The sequence below is a fragment of the Balaenoptera acutorostrata genome, chromosome 4, assembly GCF_949987535.1.
Source record: "Balaenoptera acutorostrata chromosome 4, mBalAcu1.1, whole genome shotgun sequence".
Taxonomy (NCBI): domain Eukaryota; kingdom Metazoa; phylum Chordata; class Mammalia; order Artiodactyla; family Balaenopteridae; genus Balaenoptera; species Balaenoptera acutorostrata.
The window spans coordinates 63,605,272-63,627,354 of record NC_080067.1 but is presented as its reverse complement, the minus strand read 5'-3'; the positions used below and the strand labels follow the sequence as shown (position 1 = coordinate 63,627,354).

General features: G+C 40.2%; 1 protein-coding gene across 10 annotated transcripts in view; it reads left to right on the top strand.

The window, feature by feature from the left end:
- Positions 1 to 22,083, top strand: part of PEX5L (peroxisomal biogenesis factor 5 like) — a 278,603-nt gene that overhangs the window by 222,942 nt on the left and 33,578 nt on the right. For 9 of the 10 annotated variants that reach the window (XM_007195375.3, XM_007195378.2, XM_007195374.2 and 6 more), the window contains 6 exons: positions 6,839 to 6,955; positions 9,187 to 9,330; positions 12,603 to 12,673; positions 13,988 to 14,185; positions 14,856 to 15,021; positions 15,406 to 15,563. In XM_007195375.3, coding sequence (XP_007195437.3) covers positions 6,839 to 6,955; positions 9,187 to 9,330; positions 12,603 to 12,673; positions 13,988 to 14,185; positions 14,856 to 15,021; positions 15,406 to 15,563 — 854 coding nt within the window. Of the gene's footprint in view, positions 1 to 6,838; positions 6,956 to 9,186; positions 9,331 to 12,602; positions 12,674 to 13,987; positions 14,186 to 14,855; positions 15,022 to 15,405; positions 15,564 to 18,310; positions 18,398 to 22,083 lie in introns of those variants that run through there. The other variant, XM_057545874.1, reaches the window with a different exon arrangement.

Genomic DNA, 22,083 nt, shown 5'->3' with positions numbered 1-22,083 from the left:
GTTAGAGAAGTGAAATAAATTGCCAAAAGTCACGACAAGGAGCACAGCCAGGACTGCAGCCTGTTCTACCTGATGCCAAAGCCTGTCTGTTTCCTCCCCTATACTGTTTAGCTTGAGAAAGGTACATGCACGACAGATCCATTTCTTATCTCGTAGAGATTTTATTAATTTTGAACCTTCCTGTTTGATTCAATAAATCAACTCATTAATAACACTGCAAACAAAGACACTCAGGCTTGTAAGAGATCATAGAATTCATTAGGTCAAACTGACCTGTGAATCGTCTGTAGAGCACTCCTCACACTGGGCATTGTGTCTCTGAAGATTTCTAATTCTGGGGAGCCCATCCTTCTGAGGAAGAAGAAGCCCATTCCATTTTCAGCCAGCTTCATGTTGTGTTTGATAAAAATCTGTCCCAGGCTTCCCTGGTGGCGCAGTGGTTAAGAATCCGCCTGCCAATGCAGGGGACGTGGCTTCAAGCCCTGGTCCGGGAAGATCCCACATGCCACGGAGCAACTAAGCCCGTGCACCACAACTACTGAGCCTGCGCTCTAGATCCCACGAACCACAACTACTGAGCCCACGTGCCACAACTACTGAAGCCCGTGCACCTAGAGCCCTGCTCCACAGCAAGAGAAGCCACCACAATGAGAAGCCTGCGCACCACAATGAAGAGTAGCCCCCGCTCACTGCAACTAGAGAAAGCCTGCACACAGCAATGAAGACCCAACGCAGCCAAAAATAAATAAATAAAATAATAAATATTTATTTAAAAAAATCTGTCCCCCAGAACTGCCATTTATTTATCCTAATTCTGCTGTCTGCAAAAACAAGGCTAAACTGCTTGCTCTGTGCTCAGCACCCCTCTGAGCCTTGCTTTACCAGGTGAATTGCTTCATAAACAGGCTTACTCCTGCCCATCCACTCCTGCCTGTCTGTCAATGACCCTCCCTACGTGGGACACCCAGGGCTGCACCCAGAACTCAAACTAATTCTGACCAATCAAAATTCTATCCTATCCCTTGGACCTAGAGATTATCATACTAAGTGAAGTAAGCCAGACAAAGACAAATATCATATGATATCACTTATATGCAGAATCTTTAAAAAAATGATACAAATGAAGTTGTATACAAAACAGAAACAGACCCACAGAGATAGAATATAAACTTATGGTTACCAAAGGGGAAAGAGGGAGGGAGGGATAAATTAGGAATTTGGGATTAACATATACACACTACTATATATAAAATAGATAACCAACAAAGACCTACTATATAGCACAGGGAACTATACTCAATATTTTGTAATAACCTATAAGGGAAAAGAATCTGAAAAAAAAATAGCTATATATGTATGTCTAACTGAATCACTTTGCTGTACACCAGAAACTAACACAACATTGTAAATCAACTGTACTTCAATTTTTTTTTAACTTATTAAGTTTGAAAACAAATTCCATCCTTGATCAGGGTGCTGCACATCTTTGATTGCAGCCTCAGGTCGAATATGTTCTTTGGGCAGCCACATGGAATCCTCAACTAACACTGAGCTGTCAGTCAACAAGTGATGTGAGTGGGGACATTTCAGCCACTCTTCACCAGCCTGGGCTACTAGATCCAGGGCAATGAGGTCCCTAACTCATCTGCACATAATTTCACTTCAATGAAAATTGTTTATTGTGGCAAGTACTTTATCCAAACTTGCATAGTGGTTTTCATTCCTCACCTTGCAAGGGATACTTTCTTTTCTTTTGCATATGCAGAATGGGTTGGTTGGTTGGTGCGTTTTTTCTTTTTCTTTTTTTTTTTTTTTTAATTATTAGCACCTTTAATTATTATTTATTTATTTATTTATTTATTTATTTTTGGCTGTGTTGGGTCTTCGTTTCTGTGCGAGGGCTTTCTCTAGTTGCGGTGAGTGGGGGCCACTCCTCATCGCAGTGTGCGGGCCTCTCACTGTCGTGGCCTCTCTTGTTGCGGAGCATAGGCTCCAGACGCGCAAGCTCAGTAGTTGTGGCTCACGGGCGTAGTTGCTCCGCGGCATGTGGGATCTTCCCAGACCAGGGCTCAAACCCGTGTCCCCTGCATTGGCAGGCAGATTCTCAACCACTGCGCCACCAGGGAAGCCCTTTTCTTTTTTTTTTAAGTTTTGATCCAGTGACAGTTAATCAGTGGATATCTAAAGAGGCAAAAGGAAAGTCAGACTCTGCACAAGCAGAATTGACATGTAATCTCACATAGACCAGTTCCTTCACAACACAACCCCAGGATGTTTCTAAGCAACTTATGTTTGACCCATAAAATTGAAAGGAACTCTATTTAAACTCAAGATAACCAAAATAGACTGGTGAATGGGAGCTGATAATATGCTGCTATCCCTTAAAATTCCCTGGTTCTAAATTAAATTGCTTATTTTCTTATTCTTTATATTTTAATTAGTATTTAATTTTGTCATGGTTCTTATAGAAATTTTTATATACTAGTTTTACCATCAAAAAGTGAAAGGAAAATGTCAAACATACTTGTAGAGAAATGTTTTAAAGTATATAATTTTTGGAGGTCAGTGAACAGGCTAGAAGCCCCCTTCCAAAAAAAAAAGGGATCCTGGACTATGATGTCCCTTCCCCCTTATTCTGATCTTCTGAGTTAATCTGCACAGACAAAGAAGCCTGAGCTATTATCGAATGAGCTCAGTCTTCTCACTTTACAAATGATAAAAAGCAACGTACTGATGGGTTTAAGTGACTTGCTCAAGTTCACAGGGATAATGGCAGCTGCTAGCACATACCTCTTTTCTTCCAAACCACTGATCCAGAATATCGGTATTGGAATTCAGAGAGGTAACAGATTGCTGTAGTGTAGGGTCTTTGGAGAAAACATCATGGAGAAATTGAAACTGAAAAGATATAAGCTTATTTTAAGCAAATCTTACTTTTTCACTGAAATAATACATGCTAGCAATAGAAGATTTGGGAAATGCTGAAAGGTACAAGGGAAGGTGATGGGGCAAATTCTTCATAATCCCAACCCATGAACTCAGTACTGTGGGTGCATTTCTCTATAGTCTTTTTTTCCTCACACATTACTTGTTTTCTATCATTGTGATCATACTACATATCAAGGAACATTATAAATCAAGGTCTATTCCATGTTGTAATAAACTCTTCATAAATACCATTTGAATTACCACATAACAGTCCATTTTTGCAACAATCTTCTTAACCTTGCTCTTATTTTTGAATAATTAGGCAGAAAGGAAAAATTTAACTGAAGAGGGGAAAGGTATCTAGAAGAGGGTATGTACTGATATATACAGAAAATTAAAACACCAAAATACTCATAGATGTGTATTTGAGCTTTGAGGTTATGGGTGATTTTTGTTTCATTCCTTATATTTTTCTCAATGGTGCAAAAGCACTAGTAAGCACACCTACTTTTATTGAGCATTTACCATGTGCTTTATGCCACAGACACACTTTCTCTTTTAGTCCTAATAATGACTAACCAAGACCACTAGTCTATCTTCATTTCAAGGATAAGGAATATGAGACCTGGAGATATTAAGGGACTTGCAGAAGGCCAATGATGGAGCCAGAATTTGTTCCCAGGATCATATGAGGAGAAAGTGTCTGTTCTTAACCACCATACTGCACAGCCCAAGTTTTTCATGAATATCTACCATTGTTATAATCAGAAAGCTATTTTAAAAATGAAAATGGATTGCAAACAATAGCTCGTTTCTGGTGTACGCAGATGATTTATTACCTAGAGAGTGTAAAAAACAATCCACCAGCATCCCAGAACAGCTAAGAAAATCATCAGTATGTAAAATCTCCTCGGTCATGTCTAAAATGTTTAAAATTCAAATATGTTTCAGGTTTCTCTGAAATTGATTAGGAATAGAAAAGAAGCAGTGTTAATTGCACTTATGTGAATGAAGTCTGGATTCTGAGACCAGATGAAAATTGATTGTGCTAAAAGTAGTCTTCTGTAATTAAATGAAACTGTGCAGGTGCACTTTAATTAGTCAGCAGAACTTATTCTAAGTGGTAACAGTCAGTCCTGGTGTATCTCATGAAATTAGGGCCTGACAGCTCCACCTCAACTGAGGTTCTCTTTCCACAGCAGTCTTATTTGTTCTTCTACTGCTCTAATTTGAAACTGCAGGAAAGGTGACTTTTGTAATGGAGATGTACACATTACAAAATCTTCCTCTTTCTTTCATTCAAAAGACTTGTAATCGCTTTAGATTCCAAGGAATCTCACTAAGGGAACTTAACTACCTTAGAAAGTACTTGAAGTCGTTGGTATTTCACATCACCCATCACGGGGCTTCAGAAAGTCAGTAAACATTATAAAATTCACTTGATAGATTTCTCTTTGTTTCTATGCAGACAAGCTCAACCTGCATCTTTAAAAAGCTATTCAAGAAAGCATCTCCTCAGTATCTAAGTGTGCAGGTTTCCTGGTATTTTAAAAAGGAAAGATAATTTTTCTTTTTATTATTTTTTAACCTTTCTTAAATTATAAAAAAAAATACTTATAGAAAATTCAGGAAGTACAGAAGAGCAAAAAAAGTGAGAAAAACATCACCCGTCATCCCTTCATTCAAAGACAGATTACTCCTAACATGGTAGGATATTTCCTTCTAGTGTTTTATCTAGCTGTTGTGTATCTGAGATCATTCTGTTGGCACAATTTGGTGTTCTACTAGAAAGACTCTTTGAAAAAGAAATTTTGAATTTTATTCCTAACCTTAACCTGGATAAGTGGTGTCCATTCCATGGGCTTCTAGCATATCAGACACAGATTATCAAGATGCCTGCTGTCCTGGGCCTTTGTTGAGGGAAGGCCTCTACTGAAGGCACAGGACCCGTATCTGGGGTAGGAATGAGTATTCTGGACATAATAAAGAAGGAGAACAAAAAGTACTATTTATTACTTGGTAGCCTGGGATTAATCACATTGGGCTGGCCCTTTTCCCCTGCATGTGCATATTCAGAAGAAATAAGCTTATAATGATCATTCAGAGCAACTTTGAAGAACAGGTTGCACCACAGAACAACCACCACCCAGGCATGAGGGTGGAGTAGAGGGTGAGACTGGGAGGATTAAAAGGTAAAGAACAACCTTTGATTGGATGTCAACAAGTCACAGAATTTAGAATCACAGAAATTGAGATTTGCAGAGAAATTGGATCTCAGTCCCAGACTCAGGTGTTCAAGGAATACCCATTTCTTTTGTTTCCTTTAAGGAAAATAAAGTGGTTTCCAAGCATCCCTTTTACCAAACCGGCAGGGAACTTAGTCTCAGGCACCTAATATGGAAGGCTCATGTGGTGCCAGAAGACAAGGACAGAGCCTCCATCCTCTTGCCTGTCATGCTGACTGCTGACAGCCAACCAAGCCCCAAGTGCTTCCTCGAAATCCAGTTTCTCTCTATTTCTCTGCCACACGAGGATCAGAGTTCCTAGCACACCCTCTGTCATCCTCTCGGAGGTCGGGCCAAGTTGCCAGGGAAATACCTAAAACCTAAGCATCATCTCCCGCTCCTCTCAGAACCCACCACCCTCCTTCTCTTTTCCTGCCCCTGCAAATTCCCCCTCCTTTCTTAAGTTCTTTATGATACTTGCCTCTTTTTCCTCCCCCGCCCCCAGGACACCTCAGATACTCTCTTCAGGCTTAGTAAAGTAGAAGCCAAGCAGGGACAGATCTTGAAGAAAAATTCTGCCCCAGTCCAGGAACACACACCTCCCCTGAAGTAAAGGAGAGCTAATGGCCTGGTTTCCCTTTTGGAAGACTTGAAAGTCATAAAGAGGGAAACACAAAGCAGTATTTTTCAAAAAATCATCCTGCCATAGAAAAGACCTTGAAGGGCTTCACTGGTGGCGCAGTGGTTGGGAATCCACCTGCCAATGCAGGAGACTTGGGTTCGAGCCCTGGTCTGGGAAGATCCCACATGCCGCGGAGCAACTAAGCCCACGAGCCACAACTACTGAGCCCACGTGCCACAACTACTGAAGCCCGTGTGCCTAGAGCCCGTGATCCACAACAAGAGAAGCCACCACAATGAGAAGCCTGCGCACCACAACAAAGAGTAGCCCCTGCTCGCTGCAACTAGAGAAAGTCGGCTCGCAGCAGCCAAGACCCAACGCAGCCAAAAATAAATACATACGTACATACATACACACCTTGAAGAGGACTCAGTCGAGTTCACACCCAAAGCTGGTCTCCTTCATTCTTTAGCACCAGGAAGCCACGTTTGCCATAAGGTGATGAGCATGAGCTTAGAATGCAGACTGTGGTTCAGATCCTGTGCAATCCCAGCTTTATTAACATAACCCTCTAGACTCAGTTTTCTCCTAGCACAGTGCTTGGCACATAGTAGGATCAGCCAGTGTTGCTTTCCCTTGTCCATGGCCAGCTGCCTCCCCAAGTCACTGCCCAGCCAGTCCCAAAGCAGTTGCTCTAATTCCTCATAGCCTAGGAGCAACTCTAGGAGAGACTGCCCTTCCTAAAATGTGTGCCTGGTACCCACACTTCAAACTGTTCAAGGAACGGATTTATAGCTGAATTTGGTTTATGTGATCCTGGTTCCTCAGATGGTAACTGTTTTCCTCCTGGAGAAAGTCAGAACTAATCTAGTTTGACACTTTGAGCACAGAGTGCCCTCCAGAAGCTCTTCAACCGTGAGTATCATTGGATGTGGCCAGTTTGAACACTTTATTCCTCCTCAGAACTCATTTTTATCTATGAGGAAAACTGTCTCTCTGGAAATAAACCAAATTATATAGCATGTTCTTAAATATATCTCTCTTCATTTTTCCTGTCTCCTAGTCAGATACAGAGTTTTGGGATAAGATGCAAGCAGAATGGGAAGAAATGGCCCGGAGGAACTGGATATCGGAGAACCAAGAAGCCCAGAACCAGGTTACAATCTCAGCTAGCGAGAAGGTGATCATTTCTCTTCTTACATATGCTGACCAGTTTTCTCAACCTCTGTGGATCATATTTTTATAAATTAGTTGATAACTTTTGTGAAAAATATCCAAGAATTAAACAGACAATTTCATGTCAATCTGACCTATAAGAAATTCTGGCACATGAAAACAGCATAATCTTCCAATGCGTGAAGGCAGCAAAGCTGGAATGGAATACCCTTATTTTTTATCAATGTTAAGACAGTTTGGCAGCCAACCAGAGCTTGGCCAGTTACTGAACTAACATTGAGGGCGGGTTAGAACAAGAACTGGGCTAATCCCACAATGCCTGAGCCACGTCAATAAGCTGACAGAAGTGTATCAGTGGGCAGGGGGGTGAAAAGGGGGGGCTTAGGGCTGTATTTCACAGGTGGTCTTTATGCAGCTAGCAAAGAACTCAGTGGAAAAGATACACTTCACACAACCAGGTCAGGTCCCAAGGGGATTCCTCAGAGATATTCCCCTGAGAAGAGCCCCAGCAAATATGTGAGTACAGTCAACAGCCAGTCAAATTACCCATGAAGTCCCAGTTGCTCTAGGATTTACGCTTTTAAAAGCACTTGGAAAAAAGAAAACACTTGAGAAATAAGTTTAAATGACTTGAAAGAAAGAGATGGAAAGATTGAATTTTCTTTCACAGGGAAAACATAAATATATAAATGTTTATGTTATGGTTTTTTGTGGTAGAGGAATTCTCAGTCATACTCAGTTCTGGATAACTTCCATGATATTTAGTTCAACCCAACAAATTTTACTGTTTGCTCTGGATACTGGAGACTATGATGAATAATCTCTGATCTTGTGGGATTAGCAATCTATGTAGTCATTGAAATGTCTTTCTCCTTCCAGTATTCTCTGTCCCACAGTAGCTGAGGCAAAAATCTCATAAAATCAGATCAACCATCTCATTAAAACTAATTAAGTTAATTTTCCACAAAGAAATCGAGAGTGAGAAGAGAGAACATTGATGTAGAACATCAGTCTCTGGGCTGTAATCCATGGACCAGAGCTCCCCACTCCCAGGGCCCCATATCCCTAACACCACTACATAAGCTGGTCATACCCTGTGGATTTTGACAAAGAGTTTTGTCTTTCTAAGCACCTGTGGAGAATGAAGGTCTCCATGTGATGTATTTAAAAACCTTAGTAGCATCATCAACAGACTAGCTTATTTGTATCTATCAAATTGGAAGGATTTTATGACAATCTCTGCTACTAAGATTGCAACAAATAATATCTCTGATACTTCTGATGAGAGTCTAAGTCAGGACATACTTTCTCAAAAACAATTCAGCTACATATATCAAGGGTCTCAAAATAGTTCATAACCTTTAGCATACTAAATCCTTCTAGAAGTCTATCCTAAGGTAATAATCACATGCAGACAAAGATTTGAGCATGAGGCTTTCACTGTAGCTTTATTTATGATAACAACAACAACAAATTGGCGGTAACCTGAATGTCCATCAAAAGAGGATTGATTAATTTTTAGCATAAGATAAATAACTTTAATAACTAAAATTAAGTGGGGCTTAAGCTACAAACCTGCATATATATTATGAACTTAGTTAACTTATATACTCAGAAAAATACTAGAAGATTATTTGTACATTCTGTATTGTTTAAATTTTTTCAATAAAAGATGGCAACTTTAAAGCATACGTTCTCAGTGGAGAGATACAGCCCCCCAGTGGGACAAAACCTGGTTTGAGGAGTAGAAGGTGAAAAAAATCTTAGATATTACAATGGTTTGTAGCCCTCCAAAGGGCCACTGTATATAAACAGATGTACAGTATGTGGTATTAACATTTCAAGGAAGTGAGTGGCAGCACTTAGCAAAAATATGTCCCAAAAGTCAGTATTTTAAAAATCTGGTGGGGAAATGGCTAAAACAAAAAGAATAAAAGAAATACCAGAAGGAAAACAAACTCCAAAATATTAGCAGTGATCATATTTAAGTCATGACATTATAGGTAACTTTTTGTTTCTTTTCATATTATTCGATAACAAAATAAGGTTATCTAACATTTACACAATGAAAATGTACCACAGTCAAAATAAGGGGAACGACAGCAATTTATACTTCATTGAAATTAATCAGATAATGTAAATAAAATTAATTGAATTCAAATTCAAAAAGAACTGACTGACTATAACAATGAAGAGTGAAATCAATGGATCTGTGTTGGCCCCTCTGTGTTGTAGGGATATTACTTTCACACTGAAAACCCCTTCAAGGACTGGCCTGGAGCATTTGAAGAAGGCTTAAAAAGGCTGAAGGAAGGGGACCTGCCGGTTACCATCCTGTTCATGGAGGCAGCAATTCTTCAGGACCCTGGAGATGCAGAGGTGTCATTTCCCTTCCTCCTGCCAGGCTTGGAAAGGGGCGGACAGAGGGTGACAGAGAGTTCTGCTAGGTGGCATTTTCATCAAGTAAAGTTTCCCAAAGGAGTTAACGTGGCTAAGCCTGATATGTGTTTGAAAGTTACAAATAGGTACCTATTTTCTAACCAAATCTGCAGTGTCTACAGTGCCCAAAAATAAAAGGTGGAGACCAGAAACGAAAAACCAAAACTGCCAACCTAGAGGCTCAGCAGTAGTTTTCACGGGGCAGAGTAGAGTTTTGTCTGGGTCTAGAGCCACACCATATCTCACTCTTGATTTACTCACTCATATGAGCACATATTATGTCCCAAAAATTGTGCCAGGAATTGGCTTACATTTTTTTTTTTATAAATTTATTTATTTATTTTTATTTTTGGCTGCATTGGGTCTTCGTTGCGGTACACAGGCTTCTCATTGCGGTGGCTTCTCTTATTGCAGAGCACGGGCTCTAGGCACCTGGGCTTCAGCAGTTGTGGCTCACGGGCTCTAGAGCACAGGCTCAGTAGTTGTGGCTCACGGGCTTAGTTGCTCTGCGGCATGTGGGATCTTCCCAGACCAGGGCTCGAACCCGTGTCCCCTGCATTGGCAGGCAGATTCTTAACCACTGCGCCACCAGGGAAGTCCTAAAATATTGAAGAGGTAGAAAAAATGGACCAGTTGAAAGGACAGATTTGTGCTCTATCTGGAAGACAAGTAAATAAATCAATGTAGTGTAATAATAAATGCAGTGTCAGAGTACGCACAGGAGAGCCGAGAGCAAGGGTTCTGACCCAGCCTTCCCCTCCAAGTGAATCCAAAGCTGAACTTCGAGGGAGAGAGGATTAAAAACTGCAGAGGAGTCCAGCTGTTGTTAAGAGGGAATGGTTTGTGGGTGGGTAGAGGGACAGGAAACATTGAATCCATGGTGAGAGGGGAGGAGACAGTGGCAGGAGAGGGGGGAAGAAGAGGTAGCCAAGAGTTGAACTTCATCCTGAAAGCCATGGGGAACCACTATGGGAGAGGGACACGATCAGATTCGCATGTTAGAAAAGCCCCTTTCTCTGAGACATGAAGGGTGAGTGGAGATGGAGACTGGGAGACACCAAAGAGGCTTCTGCAATTTTATCTTGGTCCACTAATTTTCCCAAACTGCAAAGGCCTGTAATAAGACACTGGCAGGTATCAAAGCTTCTTTTTTTAGTTTGTAATTTTCGGGAAACATCTTCTAGGGGGATATTCCCAGAGGAATTTGCAGAAATGTATTACATATGCAGTGCTGAGAAGGCAGTACAGAATAGTGGTTAAGCCTCTGGGCTCTGCTATCCTAACCATGTGGGTTCAAATCCCTGCTCTACCACTTGTTAGCCACGAGCCACGTGATCTGGGACAAGCCCTTTAAACCCTCTAAGGTTCAGTTTCCTCACATGTAAAATGGAAATCACAATTATAACTATCTCATTGGGTGTCGTGAGGATAAGTTCATACAAATAAAATGCCCAGTTTAGCGCCTGGCACATCGATATTTAGCCTTTATCATCATTATTGGTTGTACTTAGTTTGTATAGAAAGAACAAGTAAACTAATTATTGATCCTACTTAAAGCGCCTAGTATCTTGTTAGTCAAAATGTTGACAGTGAAAGGAGATTGAATTGAGAGTTGGAATTCTGAACCAAAATATTGGAATTTTTAAAAGATCTAAATATCAGTGTAGAAGAGAAAGTCATTGCGTTAAGAGGAAACTACAACCCTCCCAACAAAGTAGTGTCATCTTACATTTCTAAATGCTGTGTGTTTTCATATATATTATATCATTTGACGCAACAATCCTGGGAAGTTTAATAAAAAGGTATACATTATTATCCCCAGGTTCGTAACTGAGAAAATGAGGACACTTGGTAAGTGATGGATCCTAGACCAGGACCCAGGGCTTCTCAATCGATGGAGAGCCCAACGCTAAGATAATGGACGATCTGTGAATGGTGAAAATGACAGCACACCCAAAGGCTAGGAAGATGCCCCCAGAGAAAGACTGTTTCATCAATCTTTTCTTAAGAAGCATTCTAAGATGTATGAAAGGTGAAATCAAATTAGAAGCTGCTCTGTATATATTTGAAAGATTTAAAAGAATCACTGATATTCTGGGGGGAGAAATACTCAGTATTTTTTATGAGTTTGTATGGTATGTGTAATCATAACCCATGAGGGAAAAAGACGATACAATTTTTACAGCACTTTAAGATGACTCCATATGTTTTCATGGAGTTCTGTTTTAAAATGTTCATAGCATTGCTTCTCAAAGAAGAGAGTTATGCAAACCTTTTAAAATCCCTAAGACTCTGATACACCCCCAGTAAATCTGAGGAAAATGTGTGTAATGAGAGGTTTTGTTGATGTGTATTGCGCTTGTAATGGTGTGAGAATTACTGTTCTTATAAGTATATAAGTAGAAATATTTTATATTAAAAATTTTCATTCCAGATGCGGAAAACGTTATCTGTTTGAAGATATTCTTTACATTATTGGCCATTGCAAAGGATTAGAAACAACGTAGAGCAACAAGGGAGTTGGTTGAGGGAATAATGGGATATCTGTTTAACAAAATTTAAATTAAAAAATATAAGGGAGATTTTATAAAAACATGAAAGTGCTGATAATGTAATATAAAGTGTAAATGTAGGCTATAAAATTATATATACATTATATTGCATTTTATATGTGTTTTATGCTTTTTAACAATGATTATAGTAAGTGGTGAACACATTGTAGCGGGGTTTGTTTTGTTTCCCCTAGTTCCTAAATTTCCTGTTACCTCTTTTAATAACTGCTTGACTTTCATTTATACAAACTAATTCTATTTTGTACATCTTGAGGTTCCTTATTGTAAACTTTAGACTATTTAGCTACATTTCTGAGTTATTTTTCTACCTCTTTTCCTGATAGATGCATCGTTTTATATATTTATCTTTTGCTTTTAAGATATCTAATATCATGAAATCTCAGAAACTCAGAGGTTTCCATGAGCCACAGGAGAGAATAAATACTTAGAGTTTGTAAATAATGACAGAGAATCTTGACCCATATGTCACAAGGGAGTTTGAAAGAAGAAATGTGTGTGATGTTTTTCCCTTTTACAAGACTCTTACACCCGAGACAGGCTGCTCTGCACAGAGGGATCTGTCACATGTAAACAAACCAACTAAAGCACATGAGTGATTCTGCTTCCTCTTGTAATGTTGACATCAGTTGTTTTTTGTAGGCATGGCAGTTCCTCGGGATAACCCAGGCAGAGAATGAAAATGAACAAGCAGCTATTGTCGCCCTCCAGAGGTAGATGAAGCTAAGTGCAAAATCATGGGCCTGGTGGACACTTGTTAATGGACTTCCCGTGGTTTCAGATTTGTCCTTTGACCGTTAAGTACACTGTAAAAATGTGACCAGCATAAGTGCCAAGATGCCACATATTACTTCCATTTAGCTCTGGAAAACAATTTATGAAGAAATCGTGTTCTTAAATCACAGTGTTTTACCAACCACAAATTGGCCTTCATTGGCACAAAAGAGTCTATGTCAAAAGCAGTCATAAAGTAGACTCATTGAATCAACAGTTCTTTTTAGCTTTCTAGCCTTTGTGGCATCTGAAAGTTTTCTTCAGGAAAAACATACTCAAAATAATCTCAATGTAATTTTAGTTCCATGTGTCTACGGAGAATCTCCTGAGATAGTTTCAGCATCCTGAGCCCCTGACTAAAGTTCTAGACTACTTTGGGTGGGTGTAGCATCACATCTTACTTGATTAGAGCCCCTATTTAAACCCTGGGAAAATAGCCCCTACCAAATAGACTTTCACTTTCCCTACTCTTTCTTATAAATAAATAAATGTATATTTATTATACATCCATATATATGTAATCTCTTCCTAAAGAACTGATATAGGTTCTTTCTAGGGCTTGCTAAGCAAAGTCTTATCCACAGATCACCAACATCGTCATCACCTGGGAGCTTGTCGGACCTGTACAACTTCAGGCTGCCCCCACCCCCAGGCCTATTAGATCAGAATCTGCATTTTGCCAGATCCCCAGATGATTCTCATGCGCATCAAAGTTTGAAAAGCCCTTGCCAGCGGCCAGTGGGATAGCATGAGGGGGAGCAGCTGTAGCCCGTGCCTCCTAAACCCACCTTAGTAGTTGAAACATGGGGAATTTCCCTCTCCTTTATGAAACACTGTACAGTCTTTCATTTCTTAACACCCAAATTTAGTTCAAGTCAGTTTGCTTTGTGGACAAGATACATTTAATATGTTGATATGTAGATCAGCATTAAAATAGTGATATTCCCTACTTCTCATTAGATAAACTAATTACTAATAAATTTTATGCAGGATTAGCCTCATTTTCTATCATTTTCAAACCATTTCATTAAAATTACCAAATCTAGCACTAATCAGGCTGAGTTTTAACTTTCTTAAAAATGTTCAGAGGTCCCAATTTTCATGTAGATAAATATGGTATTTCCAGAGACAACATAAACTTAGCAATGTTTTTGCACCATCTAATTAATAAAGACCTCACATTTTCTAAAGAACTGTTCAGACTCTGGCTCCAAAAAAAATCTGAGACTGGCTTTTATTTTGCCTTCTTTCAGGTGCTTAGAATTGCAGCCCAACAACTTGAAAGCTTTGATGGCTTTGGCTGTGAGTTACACTAACACCGGACATCAGCAGGATGCCTGTGAAGCTTTAAAGAATTGGATTAAGCAAAATCCAAAGTACAAATACCTTGTGAAGAGCAAGAAGGGATCTCCAGGCCTCACCCGGCGGATGTCTAAGTCTCCCATTGATAGGTATCCTTCTCATTAAATTACATCCGTGTACGCAGTCACCTTCAGGGCAACTAATGAGCCTCGGTCCCCACCACCACCCATTTCAGGATGGTTTGTAGGACAGCATTCTGCTGGAAGAGCAGCACTGACCAAAAAGATTGATGCCGAGAGCAGAGCCAAACTTTGGACAAATGACCTACATTGTGGACACTCCCAGACGTTTATCTGAGTACCATATTTCAAAGCCAAACGCTTTGGACATACAATTAACCTAAAATAAGTTATAATAAATACCAATGTGCCAAGCTTTATGAAGCCTGAGAATTAGGTGTGGGGAAAAAGGAAAGTCCTTTCTTCTGGGAATTTTGTTTCTATCAGCAATAAATCACGATGTTAAATTCTCACTCAAGCCTTGGGAAACTTAGCCCTGGGGTTTTCTACATTGGCATCATAGGGTCCATGGAACTCTCCTCATCAAGACCTTACTTAGCACAGTCTTATCTGTGTACAACAAAATATTTCGTGAAAATCAGCAGGTATTTTTTAACCTACAATATTAATAGTCCTCTCATTAAGCTAAGATATTTTAAGCAAGATTTTTCCAGTCTGTTCTCCTGGAACAGCAAACATACTAGTAAATCATTTATGTTCAGACTATTTGGATTACAAATCTAACTTGTTTCCCTTGTAGCTCTGTTCTGGAAGGAGTGAAGGAATTATATCTAGAAGCTGCCCACCAAAATGGAGATATGATCGACCCAGACCTACAGACAGGTCTGGGGGTACTGTTCCACCTGAGTGGAGAATTTAATAGAGCAATAGATGCATTTAATGCTGCCTTAACTGTTCGGCCAGAGGTAAGTGCACAGCAAGAAACCATAAGATTCTCTGTTAAAAATAAGTTTTCACAGGCTACATTTTGTGCATTTCTGCTGCACTTCATTTCCCTGCATCCAATGATTTAAAGTGATCAGTACTGATATGCTACAGTGGCTGTGAATACTTAGGTACCTAAAATAGAAACATGATTTGCCTGACAGCATCAAATAGTAGCTGCTCTTTGATGAATGAAAGTCATTTCAGAGGGTTGTCCATAAAGATTTTTGAGTAATTCACCTGTCGTGGTCCGTGTCCATGAGCATTGGATACAGTTTTAGCTATCGTCTTTCAGCAGGGAACAGGGGAATACTCTGTCATTGTGGCTTGTGCGGGTTGTTAGAGAGCTCTAATTTTGTCATCAGGACTATTCATTGTGGAACCGCCTCGGGGCGACCTTGGCAAACGGTGACCGCAGCGAGGAAGCCGTGGAGGCGTACACACGAGCGCTGGAGATTCAACCAGGCTTCATCCGGTCCAGATACAACCTGGGGATAAGCTGCATCAACCTGGGCGCCTACAGGTGAAGTATGGCAGCAGGCTAACAACCAAGAGCCACGCTCAGGGCTGAGGTTAAGTAATCTGAAAGGTTGTTTCCCAGTAAAAATACCTCCTTTTGTAATCTCTTCTTGTTAAGGGTAAGTTTCAAACCTTCAGATCCTGAGGGATGTTGAAACAGGAACTGCCTGCCCCCGTGTTGCTTAATCTTTAGAGATCAGCAATCATTGGGGCATCTTGTGAAATGTAGATTCCCAGGCCCCTCTCCCAGAGATTTTGATTGATTGGGGCTTAGGATAAGTCATCTGGGTTTTTAACACCCCCCAAGGGCAACTCTTTGAGAAACATGAGCAGTTCAGCCGTTCATTTCCCAGGTAAGGAAGAAAAGAACCATGGCGGGGTGGGAACAAGGGAACCCAGCGGAATGACTCAAGAGCGTCTCAAGGCCAGTTTTTGGCAAAGCACAACCAAGAATTCAGGTTTTCTAAACCAGGGGTCCCCAACCCCCGGGCCGCAGACCAGTCTGGGTCCGCAGCCTGTAAGGAGCCAGGCCACACCGCAGGAGGTGCGTGGTGGGTGAGCGAGAGCGAAGCTTCACCTGCCGCTCCCATCACCCGCGTCACAGCCCGCGTCACCGCCATCCCCCCCACCCCCGTCCGTGGAAAAACTGTCTTCTACGAAGCTGGTCCCTGGTGCCAAAAAGGTTGGGGACCGCTGTTCTAAACCTAATTTACCAGTAAAGTTAGTTATTAAAAGAAAAAGGAGCAGATTTTTAAATGGTGGGTTTAGAGTTTGAAATGTCTTTCTCCTCCTCTCTTGACTCCTCATTATCATTCAGGTCTGTATCCTCTATCTGTTCCCCATCAACATGGACCATAAATGACCAAAAGTTTGGGTGATTTTTTTCTTTTCTTTTCCTATTTTTTTCTATTTTCTAAACCAGGTATTACTTTCATAAATGGAAAAAAAAAAAGAGAAATTAATGTTAGTTTTAAACTCCACAAAAAATGTAAACCCTTTCTCATTCTCAGAAAGAGCCAGGCTTTTACGATCAGACAGACTTGGGTTCAAATCATAGCTCTGCCATTTACTGGTTTTATAACTCTGGGCATATAACTTTGAGCCTCAATTTCTTCACTTGCATAAAAACAAAGAGGTAATAGTATCTATCTTGCAGGATTTTTTTTTTTAATAAATTTATTTATTTATTTATTTTTGGTTGCACTGGGTCTTCGTTGCTGTGCATGGGCTTTCTCTAGTTGCTGCGAGCGGGGGCTACTCCTTGTTGCGGTGCGCGGGCTTCTCTTGTTGCGGAGCACAGGCTCTAGGCACATGGGCTTCAGTAGCTGTGGCTCGAAGGCTCTAGAGAGCAAGCTCAGTAGTTGTGGTGCACGGGCTTAGTTGCTCCGCAGCATGTGGGATCTTCTCGGACCAGGGCTCGAACCCATGTCCCCTGCATTGGCAGGTGGATTCTTAACCACTGCGCCACCGGGGAAGCCCCCCTTGCAGGATTATTGTGCAGGTTAAATGTAATTGCCTAACACAGAGCAGATGCTCAATGCCTAGTAGGCATTATTATTATGAGTGTTAACCATTGCCATAATCATCCAGATTATTATTATTATTTAGATATGTCATGAGAGAGCTGCATAACTGGATTGCATTCTTTTGACATCTGAAGAATTGCTGTCTCTGAACTGCGTTAGAGCATTGTGCCACTGGCAGATATTGAAGCTTTAGAAACTAGTTGCTGCATTTATACTCAAAGGAGCTTAGAAAGAACATTAGTCACTGGATTACACTCTGTCTTCTATGAGGATCTTAGGTCAAAACCAAGAATAGCTGAGTGATTCCTGAGCAGCCTGTTTGTTTTATTTTGTGGATGTTGTGAAATGTGCCACTGCAGAGGCCCTCTTTACCGCAGCTCCACAAAGGGCCGCAGTCAAATCTGTGCTGTCCGTTCCATATACTAGCTTCATTCCTGTCTCTGTCTGATTTCCCTAACCTGATTTTATCTTTACTACCTTTAGTCACTGACTAGGTTGGTTCTTATGTACTTTATGACACCTTAGGCCCTTCTTTTGGAGCAAGGAGAGATGTAAATAAATACATATGTACACATAGACATATTGAGTTCACTAAAGGAGGCCTTTTAAAACAAAATCGAAGTATAGTTGATTTACAGTGTTGTGTTAGTTTCTAGTGTACAGCAAAGTAATTCAGATATATATTTTTTCAGATTCTTTTCCATTATAGTTTATTACAAGATATTGAATATAGTTCCCTGTGCTGTACAGTAAATCCTTGTTATCTATTTTATATATAGAGTGTGTATCTGTTAATCCCAAACTCCTAATTTATCTCTCCCCCACCTTTCCCCTTTGGTAGCCATAAGTTTGTTTTCTGTGTCTTGTGAGTCAGTTTCTGTTTGGTAAGTAAGTTCATTTGTATCATTTTTTTAGATTCCATAAATAAGTGATATCATATATTTGTCTTTCTCTGACTGACTTACTTTACTTAGTATGATAATCTCTAGATCCATCCATGTTGCTGCAAATGGCACTATTTCGTTCTTTTTTATTTTTTTATGGCTGAGTAGTATTCCATCGTGTGTGTGCATGTGTGTGTGTGTATACCACACCACATCCTCTTTATCCATTCGTCTGTCAGTGGACATTTAAGTTGCTTCCATGTCTTGGCTATTGTAAATAGTGCTGCTATGAACATTGGGGTGCATGTATCTTTTCAAATTAGAGTTTTCATCTTTTCCAGATGTATGCCCAGGAGTGGGATTGCTGGATCATACAGTAGCTCTATTTTTAGTTGTTTTTAAGGAAACTCCATACTGTTTTCCATAGTGGCTGCACCAGTTTACTTTCCCACCAACAGTGTACAAGGACTCACTTTTCTCCACACCCTCTCCAGCATTTGTACTTGTAGACTTTTTCTTTTAATAAATTTATTTATTTATTTATTTATTTATTTTTGGCTGTGTTGGGTCATTGGGTCTTTGTTGCTGCGCGCAGGCTTTCTCTAGTTGCAGTGAGTGGGGGCTACATCGTTGCGGTGCGTGGGCTTCTCATTGCGGTGGCTTCTCCTGTTGAGAAGCATGGGCTCTAGGCACGTGGGCTTCAGTAGTTGTGGCACATGGGCTCAGTAGTTGTGGCTCATGGGCTCTAGAGCACAGGCTCAGTAGTTGTGGCGCACAGGCTTAGTTGCTCCACTGCATGTGGGATCTTCCCAGACCAGGGCTCGAACCCATGTCCCCTGCACTGGCAGGCTTAACCACTGTGCCACCAGGGAAGTCCCTATTATGTGTAGACTTTTTGATGATGGCCATTCTGACCAGTGTGATTATAGTTTTGATTTGCATTTCTCTAATAATTAGCGATGTTGAGCATCTTTTCATGTGCCTGTTGGCCATCTGTATGTTTTCTTTGGAGAAATGTCTGTTTAGGTTTTCTGCCCATTTTTTGATTAGGTTGTATGGGTTTTTGATATTGAGCTGTATGGGCTGTTTGTATATTTTGAAGATTAATCTCTTGTCGGTTGCATCATTTGCAAACATTTCCTCCCATTCCGTAGGTTGTCTTTTCATTTCGTTGATGGTTCCTTTGCTGTACAAAAGCTTATAAGTTTGATTAGGCCCCATTTGTTTATTTTTGCTTTTATTTCTTTTGCCTTGGGAGATTGACCTAAGAAAACATTGGTACAATTTATGTCAGAGAATGTTTTGCCTATGTTCTCTTCTAGGAGTTTTATGGTGTCATATCTTATATTTAAGTCCTTAAGCCGTTTTGAGTTTATTTTTGTGTATGGTATGAGGGAGTGAGTGTTCTAACTTCATTGATTTACACACTAAGCTTTAGAAAGGCCTCCTTTAGCATGTAAATTTTCTAAAGCTTCAGGGTGAGTTTTAATTGTAACTCCTTAGTGTAGAAAAAAATACTTGAGGGGCCAATAAAATATTTTCTTGACATTCACAGATGTAAGACTCAGTAGGGCAACTATTTGCAGGAAGCCATGAAAATCCATAATAGGTAGAAATGGACAAACTTTGTTGAGGTGTGAATTTTTTATCTCAAGCAGAAAGTCTCCTGTATAAGAGCAAGTCAATTTTAGGGTTGCCAGATAAAATGCAGAATGCCCAGCTAAATTTGAATTTCAGATAAATACCAAATATGTTTTTAAGATAAGTATTTCCCAAATATTGCATGGGATATACTTATACTGAAAATTATTCATTGTTTATCTGAAATTCAAATTTAACTGTGCATCCTGTATTCTTGTTTGCTGAGTCTGTCCACTTGAATCAAATAGATACTTTGGAACAGCAAAGTGTTTTGGCTAAAATATGTGGGTCTTTTATTGCCATGTAGGATATGGGAAACCTTGTGAAGTAATAAACACCTTGCATTTTTTCCTGAGAAAAAAGGCCATCAAGAGAGACATAAGCCTTAAATGCATTCTGAAAATAAGTTTCACTTGCGGTATAAGTGGGTGCTTAGGAAATAACAACCCTCAACATAGATGTGGCCCAGAAGAAAGCCAGGAGTTGGTATCCACCAGTCTTGGGGCTTCTCCCTCAAGAACCACAGGTGTCTGTGTATGTAGCTATAATATGCGCTATTTGTCATCTCCCACGTTCCATACAGAGTCAAAGGCGAGGCCTCTCCTCCTACTGTATACAATTGAAATAAGGAGAGGAAATTGGCGTGAAACCTGGGTGGAGCTTAAAATGCTACCCTTTTGTCAGTAGGAACTTCAAAGTAGAACTTAGACAAAAAAATCTTAACCTTTTCAAAAGTGAGGACCCCTTTTTAATTAAAAACATAAATCTCATCCCATTTGATAGGTAATGTTTTTAGTATTAGTATAATGAGGGAAAGCTACTATAAAATGAAGAATACTTTTAAATGAATGTGCTTTTTATTAATCATGACATAACATTTAAAACAATTTAAACTTATTCACACATATATGTGTGTAACATTTGAAAACTATTCCCACTTGTACGTGTACAGTCTTCTGAGTCCCCTCAAAGGCCTCTGAGTTCTCAAGTTGGGGAAAAGGTTTAGACTATCTTCGTGAGAAAACCTGGAGTTGCTTGACGAGGCTAACAGGTTCGACTATTCTGTTACTCTCCACGGCCCTCGGAGACCAGTGCCACACATCGGGGCAGGAGCAACCTGTGCGGGAGGGCCTGCAGGAGGGCATTCCAGCATCTTCCTTCCCCAGAGTTCTTACAGGCCTAGGATGATGAGAGGAATTGGAGTCACTGTCATTCGAGCTGCCTTCCTGTGCCGAGGAAGCCAGAAAGGGCCTCCAGAGTAAACTCTCCGTGTGCATCTGCTATAAATCCTCTTCTCTTCCTTGGTTACAAGAAACCCAGAAGAGGGGTGATGAGAACACCACTCCCTTCCATTACCCAGGTTGCTACCTACAGCGCAGCCATCCCCCAATTGCCTTTTACTTCCGGGCAGACCTAACAATATAGATGAGCAAATGCCTGGATCGCGTGCATTGGAATCAGAAATCCAGCCTCGCTTTCTTTATGGTTTCTTACCAGATGCCTAACAGTGACTACCTCATAGGATTAAATGAGATCAAGTATGTGAAAAGCTTTTAAGAAGAGTAAAGAAGATACAAGTGAAAGAGGCGTCATTCTTAGCAAAGACAAGTTTGTCAGATACATATTACATGTCCCTAGGTGACAGGAAAGCTGAAGAGGGCAGTCCTGGCAGGTACACGGGGCACGCAAGCTACAGAGCACGGTAATGGACCACGGGAGCTAGGCCTTTGGACAGCATCTGACTCAGTGGGTCACAAACTTTGTATTCTTGGGACCCCTTTCCACTTTTAACAATTATTGAGAACCTCAAGGGGCTTTTGTTTATGTGGGTTATACCTATCAATATTTACCATATTAGAAACAGAAAAGTTTGAGATTCATTTAAAAATAATAATAAACTAATTACATATTAACATAAATTATATTTTACAAAAAAAATTATTCTCCAAAACAGTTTAGTGAAAAGAGTGACATTCTTTTATCATTTTTACAAATTTCTTTACTATCTTGCTTATAGAAGACACATTCTCACCTCTGCTTCTGCATTCAATCTATTGGGATATCACACATCATATAGTCACTGGAAAATTCCATTGTATATTCATGAGAAAATGAGAGTGAAATGGTAAAATGACACCTCAGTATTATTATAAAAATAATTTTGACCTCACTTATCCCCAGAGTTCCCCAGACCACGTGAAGAACTATTGACCTAACTTAATGATAGGAGCTTTCACATAAATGATTCAGCTGCACCTCACAGCAAGGCTTTAAAATGACTTTTATTCTCCCTGTAATACAGCTGGGGAAACTGAGGCTTGGAGAAGAAATATGCCTAAGGCTAAACAACTGGGAGCCAAGTCCAGCTGCTTTGATAACAAACTCAACTCAGCCCGGCTGCCTCCTACTTTGAGAAAACTTAAACTAATGAGAAAAGTTAAGCTACTTCGTTTCTGAGTAAGGCCAGATGCCT